We start from the raw sequence: 14,529 nt of genomic DNA on the forward strand, positions 1-14,529 counted from the left end.
ATATAGTAGTGGAAGAAACAAAATAGTTTTTACATATAAAATATATGTATTTTTTTATTTTGCATTGAATACATTTAATAAAAAAAGTACAAACGTTTCATTTCACAAAACATAATAAATTATTTATAAAATGTATAAACCACAAAAGAAAAATAATTACATCTTCACGGCTATTTACAAATAAATATCATAATTTTCCTTTTCTATCTCTTGCTCTCTCTTTCTCTCATAATCGAGCACTGCTCCATGCCTGGCGGATTTGTCTCCATGGCGTTCCTAAAACAGATGCAGCGATGAAGAAGAACACTAGAATAAGACCCTTAGCCAGAGCCTGGGAATATGGCTCACCTGTAAAAAAACAAAACAAAACAAAAAAACATTACCTTCAAACTTTAAGGCCTGGTATCACAGACAGGGCTTAGACTAAGCCAGGATTAGGCCTTAGTACAATTAGGGCATTTAAGTAGCTTTTATAAGCTTGCCTTAGATGGTGTGCATTTTGAGACAAAACAATGGCACTGACATATATACCAGAGCAAGTTGCTTTCAGTTAAGACAGCTCGATGCATTTTAAACAATCTTAAGCCGTGCCTGTGAAACCGGGGGTATGACTTATTTAAGGATTTAGGTTCAAATGTAGGCCTACACATTTTTGTATAAGGGAAAACTTTATATTTTATTTTTAAATCACCTATATGCAGCTTACTTAAATAGTTCTGTAGTGTGACAAAATAAAAGCACAAATATAACAGTGGCATACACAAGAATTACAAAAATAGTTTTAGATGAGGTATAGCATGTCACACTGCAAGACACTGCTATTAGTGCTTCACGTTTCACATCAACTACCTAAATACACCAAAACATGAGTGATAAACTAGTTAAAAAATATACAAGGACACATAATGCCATTTCATATATAAAAATGATATAGTCTTTAAAGTGTTGCTGACTCTTACAACAGGGCAGAGTTTTCATGGTTATTTCTGTCTTAATCTAGAAGAAATTCAAGCCCTCACCAGTGTAGTATCGTGTGAGAGGGAACGCCAGCTCAGGCCAGCACACATCATTCCGGTCACAGTCAAACTCTGTGAAGTTAATACTGAACCTGCAGAAGAGAAGACACTTCAATTCAACTTCACAGAGTTCACAAGAATGCATGACTAGCTTGGATTTGTGAAATAATGCCATATGCAAGCAACAGATTCAAACAAATAGAAATAAGAAAACCTATTTCTGAAATGTATAACATGACATTAAGATTCTGGAATTATTTTTTTTATATTTTAAAATATTTTATGGCACCTTTTATCAGAAAATAATAATAAATTAAACTGTAAAAAAATAATAATTACATTTAAAATTTCATTGCATCTATACAATAATCATCAAACTCAATATGTATGCTTTTAGGACCAACCTGGATCTAGGGGGTTGTGTAATAAGAGGATTGTCAGTAAAGGTCACAGAAGAGGTCACGGGGAAATTCTGCATTAGCTCTGGGTTTACACAGGGGTTCATCCTGCCAATTACACACTCTATCCTCCATGTTGTTTCTATAAAACTGAGAATTGGAAAAAGAATGAATGGCAAACACAATGTTTAAACCAGCATATGCATCTAGATACATTAAGCTCAAACATTAATGAAAAGCTATCGTTTTTGCTATCAGGATAGTGAGATAATAAGAACCTGTACCTAATCTCCACTGCCTGGATAACTGTCTGGGGCACACCCTGCACCCTGCCCAAGATGACGCTCCAAACGTTTATGTGGAGGTGGGTCGGGACGGCAGAACACTCTCCACTGCTGCCCTCTGCTGGCTGACTGGAGTTCTGCAGTGATGCTGAGAGGCACAAGAGCAAGAACATCGTTTACACATTCATTCAAAGCAGTGGTTCGAGCTTTGAGGGTGTGTCTCAATCAGCTCCCGTCACTACTGGTATAAATGAACAGCAGAGCAGTTATCTTTGACATTATTTGTTTATTTTATTCAATTCAATTCAATTCAAATTTATTTGTATAGCGCTTTTCCCAATACATATTGTTTTAAAAGCAGCTTTACAGAAAGTGCATTTCAGAAATGTACTATTTTATTTAAAGGTACATTTCCTTGCAAAATTTCAGCCATAAATGAATAATAAATGTTAGCTAAATTATGTTCTAGAGATGCATGTTCATACTAAAATATATCATTAAATAACACATCTAAAATTAAAACATCTTAAATATTTTTAAAACATGCAATTTATGTTTTGCGCTTCAGAATTTCCTTTTAGGGAAAATAGTAAGCATCAATGCTCCCTGGGTTTTACAGTGCATTGTGGGACTTTTTAGGGAGCGAACGTTTCAGTGCACTGAAAGGATTTTAGCATTGAGACAGTCCTTAAAACGGCCGACTGCCTGATCAGTGCCCTGACTATTGAACTAAGGAGCTGATTGAGACACACCCTCAGAAATCACTCTAATATGCTGATTTGCTGTTCAAGAAACATTTCTTATTATGATCCATGTTGAAAACAGTTGCTTATTTTTTTTTGTGGAAGCCGTGATACATTTTTTGCAGGATTCTTTAAATAGAAAGTTCAAATAGAACAGCTTTTATATATGAAATAGATTTTTTTGTAACATTATAAATGTCTTTACTATCACTTTTGATAAATGTAGAGAAAAACTAAAAGTATTAATTTCTTTTTTATAAAAAAAAATCCTACTGACCCCAAACTTTTGAAAAGTAGTTTATATAGACTTGGCACATATAAAGTGCCATACATAAATGTGTACATATAAAGACAGCTTGATCAGAATTTAAAGCTGCAACTTTGCAGTTTATAAGATTAGGTATAAACAGACTCAAGAACAGCTTGACATATTATACATATTAGAGATAATTCTATGATGAGGTGCTCACTAGTAATGTTGACCCAATCCACTAGGTTGGAAAAGTTTGGGTTTCCTGTTGTGGAAACGAGTGTAGCCGTCACTAATTCAGCTAGGACAGCACGCACCGTTTCTCTGTGAAATGACATGCAAAAGTAAGACTTGTGTCAAATGAAACTGTTCAGAAGGAATCTATTGTATTGTGTTCAAAAGCCTTCAGGAATGATACTCACCTCAACTGACTGCACTGTGTCACATTCAGCAAACTCACAGGAATCACACAGCCTGATGTGGAGTTGATCCCGAACAGAGCTGGTCTCAGTTCAGCAGAAGAGCATAGTCCATCTCCTCCTGCAGAGGACACAGCACAGGATTAAAGTAAGATTTTTGTGTAGTCCTGTATGGATAAATATGGATATACTACACTACCTGGCTGCCAGAGATTGATCTGGGCCCTCTGTATAACTTGTGTAGCAGAGTCCAAAATGCCACCAATCACTGGCCTCTTCACCAGGTAACCTGTGCAAACATTAGTAATGCATAAGAAATGATTTCTGCTGGATAATTTAAACAATGTTCCTGACCATCTGAAGCTGAGGTATTATGGGAGTTGCTTAAACCTGAATTCCCAGAGTTTGGCTGAGATGTTTCATTTCCGTTGACAAACACGGCAGAATATCTTCTGGTCAAAGATACTAGATGGGAGGTAAGAGGTAAGATTAAATATATATATATATATATATATATATATATATATATATATATATATATATATGATAGAGAGAAAGGGATGCATTCCATAAGAAAAACATGTGCAGTGAAGAGGTGTGTCGTATTGTAAGAGTGAACAGGAAGACAATAGTTGTGACTTACCAGGTAGAGTGATGTTTGCAGAGGTCCGTTTCACAGTAATGGCAGTGAGGCCATTCTCTCTCCAGTAAAGAGTGTAACTCAAGGCCACAACGACATTATCACACTTTTGTGGCACTAAAAAATAAAAAATAAAAATTATACAATGAAAAAGATACAACTTTACATATAATGTCCAGCGTGTCTTCAACGAGAAACTTTAGTAATATTTTCTGTATTATTCTTTGATGGGTACAATACCAAATGTTTGGGTCTCTTAAGCTCACCAAGACTGTATTTATTTTATCAGAAATACAGTAAAACAGTAATATTATTACAGTAAAAATTCACTGTTTTCTATCTTATTATATTTTAAAATGTAATATATTCCTGTGATGCAAATCAGAATTTTCAGAATATACTACTTCAATATATAGTTAATATTTAAAAATAGATTAACTTATTTTTAAATAAACAACTGCTGAAAATGTTCATACAACTGACCAGATATGGGCTCAAGAGAATTTGACAGAAATAATCTGAGGTCATTGGCTGCTTCATCCACAACGCTGACTGTGACCACACCTGGGAAGAGTGCAAAAATATGAACGGTCTCACATATGCATATTTGCATGCATTCTCAGAAAGACAACATGATCAATAGATTCATAAGCTACAGTATATTTATATATCTGAAGCATATCATTGAGGGTAGATTCACCATTCCCATGCTATTCCTTAAAAGCATAAAGTTTATTCAAAAACAGTAAAATTAGTAAAAGGCACACTGGGAAGGACATTTTCGTACTTTGCTGCCTGAAATAGCACATGGAAGATGGATCTCTGATAAACCCATCTATGATGACATGGCATAAAAGGATTTTAGATTTTCTCACAATGTTTTATCAGATATGGAGACCTTTTTTATTTATAAAACAGGATAAGAATCGTTGGTACTGATGGTATATTTGATTCAATAGTATCTACTGCAGCATGCTAGATATTCTATTATGTTGTAATATGTGGTTTATGTTCTTGTGTTTGGTTGAGGAAAGCAAATAAACGATCATATTGAATATATACCTCCCAATCCATCTTTAACATCCAACCTCAGGTCATCTGATGGTGATGGACAGGACTGCAGCCTCCTCACACACTGAGACTCAAAGTTTTCCAAAAATGCCACTGGAGCATTGTCTGCACACCGGCCCAGTCCAGAGTTCTGCTCAGAGGACAGATACACACATGCATGAATGCGTGCACTCATATAAACAGACACGTACACTAGCAATGTTATCTAACCTGTGGGATGGTGAAGTATTGGTCATCTTTAGTGAATATTGGATCCCCCTGGCGGTAGTTTATGGGAGGTACAGCAGCTGTCACCTGCGGGGCTTGGAATGATGGACTGGGCTTTGGGGAGCTGTAAAAACCCATGCAAATTTAGAAAATCACCAAACATACACTACCATTCAAAAGTTTGGAGTCAGTAATTTTTTTGTGTTCTTTTCTACAAAAATATATAATTTTATTCAGCAAGAACGCATTCAATTGATCAAAAGTGACAGTAAAGACATTTATAATGTTACAAAAGATTTCTGTTTCAAATAAATGCTGTTCTTTTGAACTCATTATTCATCAAATAAATAACAATGCATCACAGCGTTCAAAAAATATTAAACAGCAGAACTGTTTTCAGCTTTGTAATAAATTAAAAAAGAATGTTTCTTGAGCAGCAAATCAGCATTAGAATGATTTCTGAAGGATCATGTGACACTGAAGACTGGAGTAATGATGCTGAAAATTCAGCTTTGCCATCACAGGAATGAATTACATTTTAAAATATATTAATTTAAAACAGAAAACATTTTCCAATATTACTGTTTTTACTGTATTTTTTAAATTAAATAAATGCAGCCTTGGTGAACATAAGATACTTTTTTCTTATTGACCCCAAACTTTTGAACAGAAGTGTATTTTTGAATAAGTCTAATAATACATGGAGTTGTACATAAACAAAACTGAAACTGTATAGAAGATAATTCACTAGAAAAACTTCCACTCCTTACACAGTCCGACCATCATAGAAAAGTCCCAGAAAGGGGTTGTTGTCCGTGGGGGAGGTGACACAGAGAAAGGGGAACCAATCAGGGTCATTTTCAGAGGACTGAGGTGAGCACTGATATTCTGGAACAGGACTGAAACTTCCCCCAAATGGTCCAGGAAGACACTGAGTCGCAAACAATTGCAGAACTTCTTGAGTGCAGTCCTAAAAGAGAAAAATGACACTCATAAATAAACTAAGAATTTATCATGCCCCACTTTGTTGATGTAAGCTTTACAAAACACTAACCTAAAAAAATGTACTAGCAAAGTGTCAACTGGATCAACAGCAGAATCCCATTGAAAAGGACTGATGTATTAAAGACAGATGTTCAACTGTCCACCTATCATGATTAAATACATTTACCTAATAAACTAAACTTTCTCCAAGCTTTAATTATTACCTGGTCACAACAGCAGCGTATGTCACACTCGCCAAGGGAAACATCACATGGGCAGCTGCCGAGAGGCTGAAACACTTGGTTGGGAATGGCTGTTTTATTTTCTGCAAAAAATCAAATATGCATTATGATATAATACAAGAAACATTAACACATTTAAGATTTCTCTATGGAAAAAGTACTATAGCGGTACCATGGTACAAATGATGGTCTCAGAGGGTAATGCCAAAATTTGGTGGACAATTTTATCTGAAGTGACATTGCATTAAAGGTATGCATATAATCATTTCTAGCATTTCCTGGGAATTAAACCCAAGACCTTGCTACTATTAGCACCATGCTTGTGATGTTCCTCAAATTTACTTCTGCTAAATTAATAATTATGCAAACAAAAATGCTTAAGTGACAGCAATATTAAACAAACCATGGAATTTGATGGTACTCCAACAATACCATGAATATACTGCTTTATCACTGATTTGGCTTCATTTTATAATTGCAAATTTGCCACATCAACACTGTTATTGAAATTAATTGAATCAACAATGAACCTACTCAAAGTGAATAATGACATTATTGTCTTCTGTAGAGCTGCTTATAGCTAAACTGAACACAATGAACTTCACACAGTTATTGAACTGAGCTGAATAATGACAGTATTGTCCACTTTAGACATTCTACTAACTATAAGTAACTTTGCAACTACATGTCAACTAACTCTCATTAATTTGCAACTACATGTAAACAAATGATCATTAGAGAATAAGTAGATTGTTAGGATTAGTAGAATAAGTTGAGATGTACTTGCAAAGGTACTTATAATGTCTATTGAGGAGCATCAAAATAAAGTATAAGCAGATATTAAGCAGACTAATACTCTAATGATTGCTAGTTGACATGTAGTTGCAACAGAGAGACCTTAGTACAATGTTTAATTGTATAAAGTGCTTTGACCACTAAAAATCAACAATAGTAGTCCCACCACGGTACTAAAAACCAGGTTGTACAGCACTTCAAATTCAGTAACATGAAAAGAGACACTAACCAGAAAGGGGTTTGTTGGGGAAGATCTGAGCATAAATATGGGTCTGTATGATGAGTGAGGCTTTGGGGGTTTCATTAGCACATGCAGACACAAGGAGAGTCTCCTGGACACAGAGCGGCTCCAGGCAGCAGTCCGGGACAGATGTTTCATTCCCACACAGCTGCAGACTGCGGTTGAGACTCACTCGCACCAGGAAGGCATTCTGATATATTGGTATTCAACAGAAAGAATATAATGGCATTACATATTTCAAAGTTCCAGTATTGCTTATGTTTTGAAATAAACAATAAATAAATGTATTAAAATCCCGTTCACAGCAAGAACGATAACTGTAAAGATAACTATAACGATAACTATGTTCGCGTCCACATCAGCAGGCGACATCGTTCTTTTGTTAATTGTAAGCGCGCACTGCAGGGTTGTCATCTGCTGCTTAAAAGGCTCGAGCTCTTTAAAGCAGGATGGATTCTGATTGGCTGTCAATGTTTTTATCTTTCATCAGCTGGAAAAAAAATTCCAACTATATTGTTTCTTTGTGCCGTTAGCGTTATAGCTGTGGTGTGAACTCTGTGAACTATTCTACTGTATAATGTGGTGTATTTCAGGTTAGGTGAGGGGTTCTTGTGGTATATGAGCCTTGGGCTGTGTTTATGAAACCCTGAGGCAGAGGTTTCAACAAAAGAACGCAATATGTCATTTAGCTTGAGGAGGCATACTGTGGAAACTAACAGTATCTGGAAAATCAAGCAGTCAAAATGTACAGTTGAGTCGCTCATTCTGGTTTGTCAAACTTGAATGACAGGGATATTCCTAGCAAGTCATTATTTTTCCACCATGAAATTAGTTCAGTTTTCATATGAACAACAGATATTAATGTACAAATTTCAAGAAGGACAGCTCCATTCCATACTATGTCTCTTATGCTCACCAAGACGTATTTGATCAAAAATACTGTAAAAACAGTAATATTGTGAAATATTATTACAATATTAAAGAACAGTTTTCTGTTTATTTTCAAATAAACAGACATTTTAAATTTAAATTTATTCCTGTGATGCAAAGCTGAATTTTTCCAGCATCGTTACTCTAGGCCTCAGTGTCACATGATCCTTCAGAAATAGATCTAATATGCTGATTAGCTGCTCAAAAAAACATTTCTTATTTATTATTATTAACAGTTGTGTTGCTTAATATTTTTTGGTGGAGGACCAAAGATTCTTTAATGAATAGAAAGCACTGATTTGAAATAGAAAGATTTTGTAACATTATAAATATCTTTCCTGTTACTTTTAATCAATTTAATGCATTTTCCCTCAATTAAAGTACTAATTTCATTAGGGTCCAGTTCTTGCTATTAACTAGTTGCTTATTAGCATGCATATTACTAGGATATTGGCTGTTTAATAGTAACTATAAAGCACATATTAATGCCTTATTATGCATGACCATATTCTACATCCCTTTATCCTACCCAATACCTAAACTTAACAACTACTTACCTATTACTAGTACCTACTTTACAACATAACAACTATTAATAAGCAACTATTCATTTATTAGGAGTTTATTGAGGCAAAAGTTGTAGTTAGTTAATAGTGAGAATTAGACCTTAATCTAAAGTGTGACCATAAAAAATCTTACAGACCCCAGAATATACTTCTTAGAAGAAACTTCCTTACCAGAGCAACTTACAAGAAAGTGCCATTTCACAACAGTGAAAATTACCACAAAAAGTACCGACTGTTTGAATGCTCTATTAAACTCTAAAGTAACTGCTACGCCCTGTGCTGAGATGCCTAAAGAAATAGAAAGGAAAGTAGTTTCTCATTTTACTTCGACAGCGCCCAAAAGATTATTACAAATCCCTGGGCATGTTCTGGAGCTCATAACACGCATCTATCCACAAACTATTTCCCTGATAGGGCTAAACAGAAAAACAGAAGGGGGAATTTCATGCACAAAAACGTGATGCGTAGGTGATAATCACACCCTGCTTAATGACAGGTTGACTGGAATAAACGTTAATAATACACTTTGCCTTTTCCTGTTATTATTTCACCGGGCCCGGGGACTTTACAAGTAAATTTCTTGATGTCTTGATTCTCGTTAACTGTTGGAAATTCTTTCCATGTTACATAGCTAGATTTTCCATGTTGCAGATTTTGAGTACCTTCTAAAAAGAATAAAGGTGGATATTTATTAAACAGTATTTGCCCTTCTATACTGCATAAACCTACAGTTAATGTGGCAGAATAAACTCACCTTCCCAATTAATTCATATGAAAGATTCCACTGTGTTTGATAAACCGGCACACAAGATGACGTCGGGATGCTTCCTGAAGTAGTTCACAATGAAAACATTTGTTGAAGTTCAAATATTACAGTATGCATGGGTAACACTTAACAATAAGGTTCCACATTAGTTCAGTCATTAGTTAACGTGAACTAACAATGCTTCGAAAAATGCTTAGTTCACCCAAATAAGAAAATTCTGTTGTTATGTACTCACCCTCAAGTTGTTCCAAACCTGTATGAGTTTCTTTCTTCTGCTGAACACAAAATAAAATATTTTGAAGACACTGACTTCCATAGTATGGAAAATGGAAGTCAATGTGGACCATCAAGTGTCTGGTTAACAACATTCTTCAAAATATCTTCTTTTGTGTTCAGCAGAAGAAAGAAATTTATACAGGTTTGGAACAACTTGAGAGCGAGTAAATGATGACAGAATTTTCATTTTAGGGTGAACTATCCCTTTAATGCATTAACTAATGTTAACTAATGGGACCCTACAATAATGCAAGTACTTGTTATATGTGTTTGAATAGAAATGTTATTGTCTACCTGTTGCATTTGAGGATGAAACAGCACTGATGCTTAAGGAAATGCCAGACACGTTTCCAACCAGAAATGATGATATTCTTGGACCAGATGCCAGAATAAACGCAGGCTGAAACACTGAAATAATCATACATTCATATGATATATTCCCTATTGATTTCAGATGTAACGTTATATTACGATTGACTCTGGAATGTAAGGGTTTATTTAAATATTTATGGAGAATACATGCAAATAATTTAGATTATTAATATATGCTTTAATTATACATTCAAGCTTGCGTTTCTCCATGGCAACAAGATGTTTGCTAACACAGTTATCCAGCTAGCTGGCTTTGTTTTTGTTCTGTTTACGGATATTTCATTTATTTGAAGCTCACTTACCAACATTACAAATAGTTCCGTCATTTAAGAGCATAATAATTACACACAAAAAATGAAATACGAAGTGAGAGCCTGAAAATCGTGTCATAATGTGGTCTGACTAGACCTCTTCTTCGTGATTGCTTGATGGCGCGCTACACAGAAGAAGAGATCAGATCAGCTCATTAGCGCCGCTCAGTGGCGTTAAGCGCTGGTGTGTGTGTGTGTGTGTGTGTGTGTGTGTGTGTGTGTGTGTGTGTGTGTGTGTGTGTGTGTGTGTGTGTGTGTGTGTGTGTGTGTGTGTGTGTGTGTGTATACATACATTATATAAACACAAACTTTTACGTTAGATGAATCGATTTGACAACACTAGTTACTACCCATCACGATATGCATTTATAATGTCTATAAAGTCAGACGTCACATAAAGAACACAGTCCCACCAATAATTGTGTTAGTCAACTAATTTATTAAATCCAACAAGATGATTATATCAAAATACAACAAACAAACAAACAAACAAACAAACAAACAGAAAAAAATGTACTTGTGAATAATAAGATCACACAGCTTGGCCTGATGTTATAACAGGCAATCCTGAATGAGGAAGAAATTTTTTTTTTAATTTTTTTTTATATAAAACAGAAAGATGTTAGCTGCCATTGTGTTTGTGTGTGTGTGTGTGTGTGTGTGTGTGTGTGTGTGTGTGTGTGTGTGTGTGTGTGTGTGTGTGTGTGTGTGTGTGTGTGTGTGTGTGTGTGTGTGTGTGTGTGTGTGTGTGTGTGTGTGTGTGTGTGTGTGTGTGTGTGTGTGTTCACTCAGACAAATTCTTCAGGGCATGACAGCGTTTCTCCTGAAATAAAAGCACACAAAGCAAACCATTAGTTACAGCTTATAAAGAGATTGAAGACTTTAAATAATCAAATTTAATAGTTCTAATGTTTACATATCATTCCTATCAGAATTCTGATACTAATTCTAATTGCATTATTTGAACTAGAGATCTGCTGCACATGCTTCATGTAAAATGCTCGACTGAGTCCAAGTCTGAGTCCACATCGTTGGTGGTCTGTTTAAAGCTCAGTAAATCTGCCGTAGGAGGATGTTTTGGCTTGTGGTTTCATAGTTGAATAGTTTGTGGTTTTGCATGAGTAAGACTTTAACATCCAAATCGAGATCTACTACATATAAACAATGTCATGAGTCAGAGGAAAACCAGAGAAGAGAGAGTGACCTGCTGCAGGACTTGTGCAATAACAATGACATGCCTGTTATGCAAGCGGTTTTTATGACATCCGACAGACAACCGAGGAAATAAAACTATCAAGCTACTGAATAAATCATGAGGTAAATTACATACACTGAATTTGGTTTCTTTGCACTTCTTCAGCCTAGAGACCAGAAACTTGATATGCTCTTTAACCCACTGCTCTTCAGCGGCAGGCGGGGCGCAAAGGCTCCGACCTTTCCTGGTTATGAATCTGAAAGATAATTGATTTAAAGGAGAAGTTCACTTTTGAAAAAACTTTTGCTGATAATTTACTCACCCCCATGTCATCCAAGATGTCCATGTCTTTCTTTCTTCAGTCGAAAAGAAATTAAGGTTTTTGATGAAAACATTCCAGGATTTTTCCACATATTATGGATTCCATTGGGACCCAAACGGTTCAAGGTCCAAATGACAGTTTCATTGCCGCTTCAAAGGGCTTTAAACGATACCAGACGATGAATAAGGGTCTTATCTAGCGAAACGATCGGTCATTTCAAAAATAAAATAAAAAGTTGACGTTTTATAAGCACAAATGTTCGCCTTGCTCTGTTCTGTGATGCGCGTTCGTGACGTCACGTAATACGCAATTACGTTGAAAAGGTCAAGTTTGATGTGTTTACAAATGTGCGGAAGGAGGACCATATAAACATTTTCAAATGTATTTGTGTCAGTTTATCGTTTAAAATGCCCATTTCGTGTGCGCATCCTGAGTGTTTTAATATTAAAAAGCCAAAAAGAACATTTTCTTCAATTTTTCAAGCGTGACCTTTTCAACGTAATTGCGTATTACGTGACGTCACGAACGCACATCACAGAACAGAGCAAGCCGAACATTTGTGCTTATAAAACGTCAACTTTTTATTTTATTTTTGAAATGACCGATCGTTTCGCTAGATAAGACCCTTATTCATCGTCTGGTATCGTTTAAAGCCCTTTGAAGCGGCAATGAAACTGTCATTTGGACCTTGAACCGTTTGGGTCCCAATGGAATCCATAATATGTGAAAAAATCCTGGAATGTTTTCATCAAAAACCTTAATTTCTTTTCGACTGAAGAAAGAAAGACATGGACATCTTGGATGACATGGGGGTGAGTAAATTATCAGCAAAAGTTTTTTTAAAAGTGAACTTCTCCTTTAAGAGCATTATTTAGAGCATGCTTAATACACACTTTCACATCTGCTTTGCTGAGAAATATGATCAGAAGTTTCCCAGGCTCCCACACATAACCCCGGATTTTGAACTGCATATAAGCATCCAGTGTTCTCCAGTATTTGATGAATACTTACACAACAGCATCAAGGGGGCATCCGTCACCTTTGAACTGCTTCCGGTAAGTGAGGAGCAAATGTTTAGGAATGGTTTTATGGCTGACCGTCAGGCAACAGTCCAATGCTAAGTCTGCCTGAGCATCTGAGAAAGATCAAGATAAAAGGGAAACAGAAATATTAGAGACAAGAGATGGGAAGAGATGGGAAGACAGGAAAAGGAGGAATCAGCACGACCTGTGTCTGCCTCTTGAGAATTCTCGAAAACATGTGTGTAAGAAAAACAACACATTGTTTTCGCCATTACATTTCTTTGTTTTCTGTGAATACTTAAAACTCGAATTGTTGAGTTGTGTAACACATCTATCATACATGAAAGATCAGAAGGAATGAATGAAATAAGCACATGTAATGAATGAAGGAAGAAAACATGAGCGATTACCTGCCGGACTGCAGTAGAGAACGAACACCAGTGCACAGAGACTCACACTCAGCGCAGGAATGATGGATGAAGCCATGGCAACGGGAGCAGAAGATGCAGGAACAAGCGTTGAGTCGGTCCTGTTCAAGTGGCTGGAAGATCCTGACACTCTCATCACTCCATCACTCCCGTTTTATACAATCTTAAGTTTCACTATGACATATAGTCCCTCCCAGATCCTGTAAAAAAAAACTAAATCCAAAGCAGGAGAGGCTGAACCAGAGGTTGTGACCTGGACAAAAGCACAATGCACCACATTCTCTGTCTCGGTTCCTCACTCTCTCTTTTCTCTTTTCCATTTATGCCCACATAAAAATCCTCACAGACTCTCACATACTTTCTCACTCAAAGGCCAATAGTCTGGCAAATGTTTCAAAATGACTGAAGAAGTAGATCAGCTAAACCTGCCAAACTGAACAATTTGCTCGACTTCATGTGTGGTTGCATCTGTCCTTGGCAATGCAGAGCCGGGAATTCCAGAGGGTTAAAAAAAGGAAATATATCTGTTAATGTTTGCTTACTGTAACACAGTTAATTATTATTGGTGTGTGTGTGTGTGTGTGTGTGTGTGTGTGTGTGTGTGTGTGTGTGTGTGTGTGTGTGTGTGTGTGTGTGTGTGTGTGTGTGTGTGTGTGTGTGTGTGTGTGTGTGTGTGTGTGGGAAACTACATAGTGAATTCTGTTGGGTTTATTGTAAAAGTTTGAATGTCAAAGCACAACTTTATGTACTGTTTGCAGTATGTACTGATAGATTGGCTTAACTGATGAACATTTAGGGTTGTAAACAGATGGTTATCAGATTAAATTCTTAAATGTGTGGCAAGAAAAATGTCTTTCTATTCAGCATTGTCATTGTGCATTTGAATAAAACAGGGGATTCACAAAATTTCAGACTGCACATCCTCTATTTATATATATACAGTGCCCTCCACAATTATTGAACCCCCTGGTAAATATGATCAAAATTGGCTGTAAAAAATAAATCTGCATCGATTATCCTTGTGATCTTTCATTCAAAAAATGTGCAAAAT

General features: G+C 36.1%; 2 protein-coding genes across 3 annotated transcripts; both read right to left on the reverse strand.

The window, feature by feature from the left end:
* Positions 1–23: 23 nt before the first annotated feature.
* tctn2 (tectonic family member 2) lies at positions 24–10,654 on the reverse strand. Its single transcript, XM_082170253.1, has 18 exons — positions 10,503–10,654; positions 10,123–10,236; positions 9,541–9,614; positions 7,279–7,480; positions 6,237–6,337; positions 5,799–5,998; positions 5,032–5,152; positions 4,813–4,951; positions 4,234–4,314; positions 3,754–3,867; positions 3,501–3,575; positions 3,310–3,399; positions 3,114–3,231; positions 2,912–3,015; positions 1,699–1,846; positions 1,421–1,564; positions 1,020–1,108; positions 24–348 (listed from the first exon to the last, which is right to left on the reverse strand). The coding sequence occupies exons 1-18, from the start codon at positions 10,588–10,590 to the stop codon at positions 227–229; spliced, it is 2,124 nt and encodes a 707-aa protein (XP_082026379.1). The 5' UTR covers positions 10,591–10,654; the 3' UTR covers positions 24–226.
* A 276-nt stretch (positions 10,655–10,930) lies between these two features.
* On the reverse strand, positions 10,931–13,916 carry ccl19a.1 (chemokine (C-C motif) ligand 19a, tandem duplicate 1). 2 transcript variants are annotated; one of them, XR_014206159.1, is made up of 5 exons: positions 13,461–13,916; positions 13,040–13,163; positions 11,842–11,962; positions 11,245–11,334; positions 10,931–11,150 (listed from the first exon to the last, which is right to left on the reverse strand). XR_014206159.1 is itself a non-coding variant. In XM_082170414.1 (5 exons), the coding sequence occupies exons 1-4, from the start codon at positions 13,612–13,614 to the stop codon at positions 11,296–11,298; spliced, it is 438 nt and encodes a 145-aa protein (XP_082026540.1). In that variant the 5' UTR covers positions 13,615–13,916; the 3' UTR covers positions 10,931–11,144; positions 11,261–11,295. The 2 variants fall into 2 exon arrangements, 1 of the variants encoding a protein (XP_082026540.1); XM_082170414.1 differs by having other exon boundaries at positions 10,931–11,144; positions 11,261–11,334.
* Between the last annotated feature and the right edge of the window lie 613 nt (positions 13,917–14,529).

This window comes from Leuciscus leuciscus, assembly GCF_965113295.1.
Source record: "Leuciscus leuciscus genome assembly, chromosome: 5".
In the NCBI taxonomy this organism is placed as follows: domain Eukaryota; kingdom Metazoa; phylum Chordata; class Actinopteri; order Cypriniformes; family Leuciscidae; genus Leuciscus; species Leuciscus leuciscus.

Coding starts and splice junctions, on each gene's coding strand:
- tctn2 (XM_082170253.1), bottom strand. CDS start 10,590: ATGACACGATTTTCAGGCTCTCACTTCGTATTTCATTTTTTGTGTGTA. Junction 7,481..9,540: donor CATATGAATTAATTGGGAAG/GTGAGTTTATTC, acceptor CCAATATATCAG/AATGCCTTCCTGGTGCGAGT. Junction 349..1,019: donor TCTCACACGATACTACACTG/GTGAGGGCTTGA, acceptor GTTTTTTTACAG/GTGAGCCATATTCCCAGGCT.
- ccl19a.1 (XM_082170414.1), bottom strand. CDS start 13,614: ATGAGAGTGTCAGGATCTTCCAGCCACTTGAACAGGACCGACTCAACG. Junction 11,963..13,039: donor TGCCCCCTTGATGCTGTTGT/GTAAGTATTCAT, acceptor ATTATCTTTCAG/ATTCATAACCAGGAAAGGTC. Junction 11,335..11,841: donor GCAAAGAAACCAAATTCAGT/GTATGTAATTTA, acceptor CTTTTATTTCAG/GAGAAACGCTGTCATGCCCT.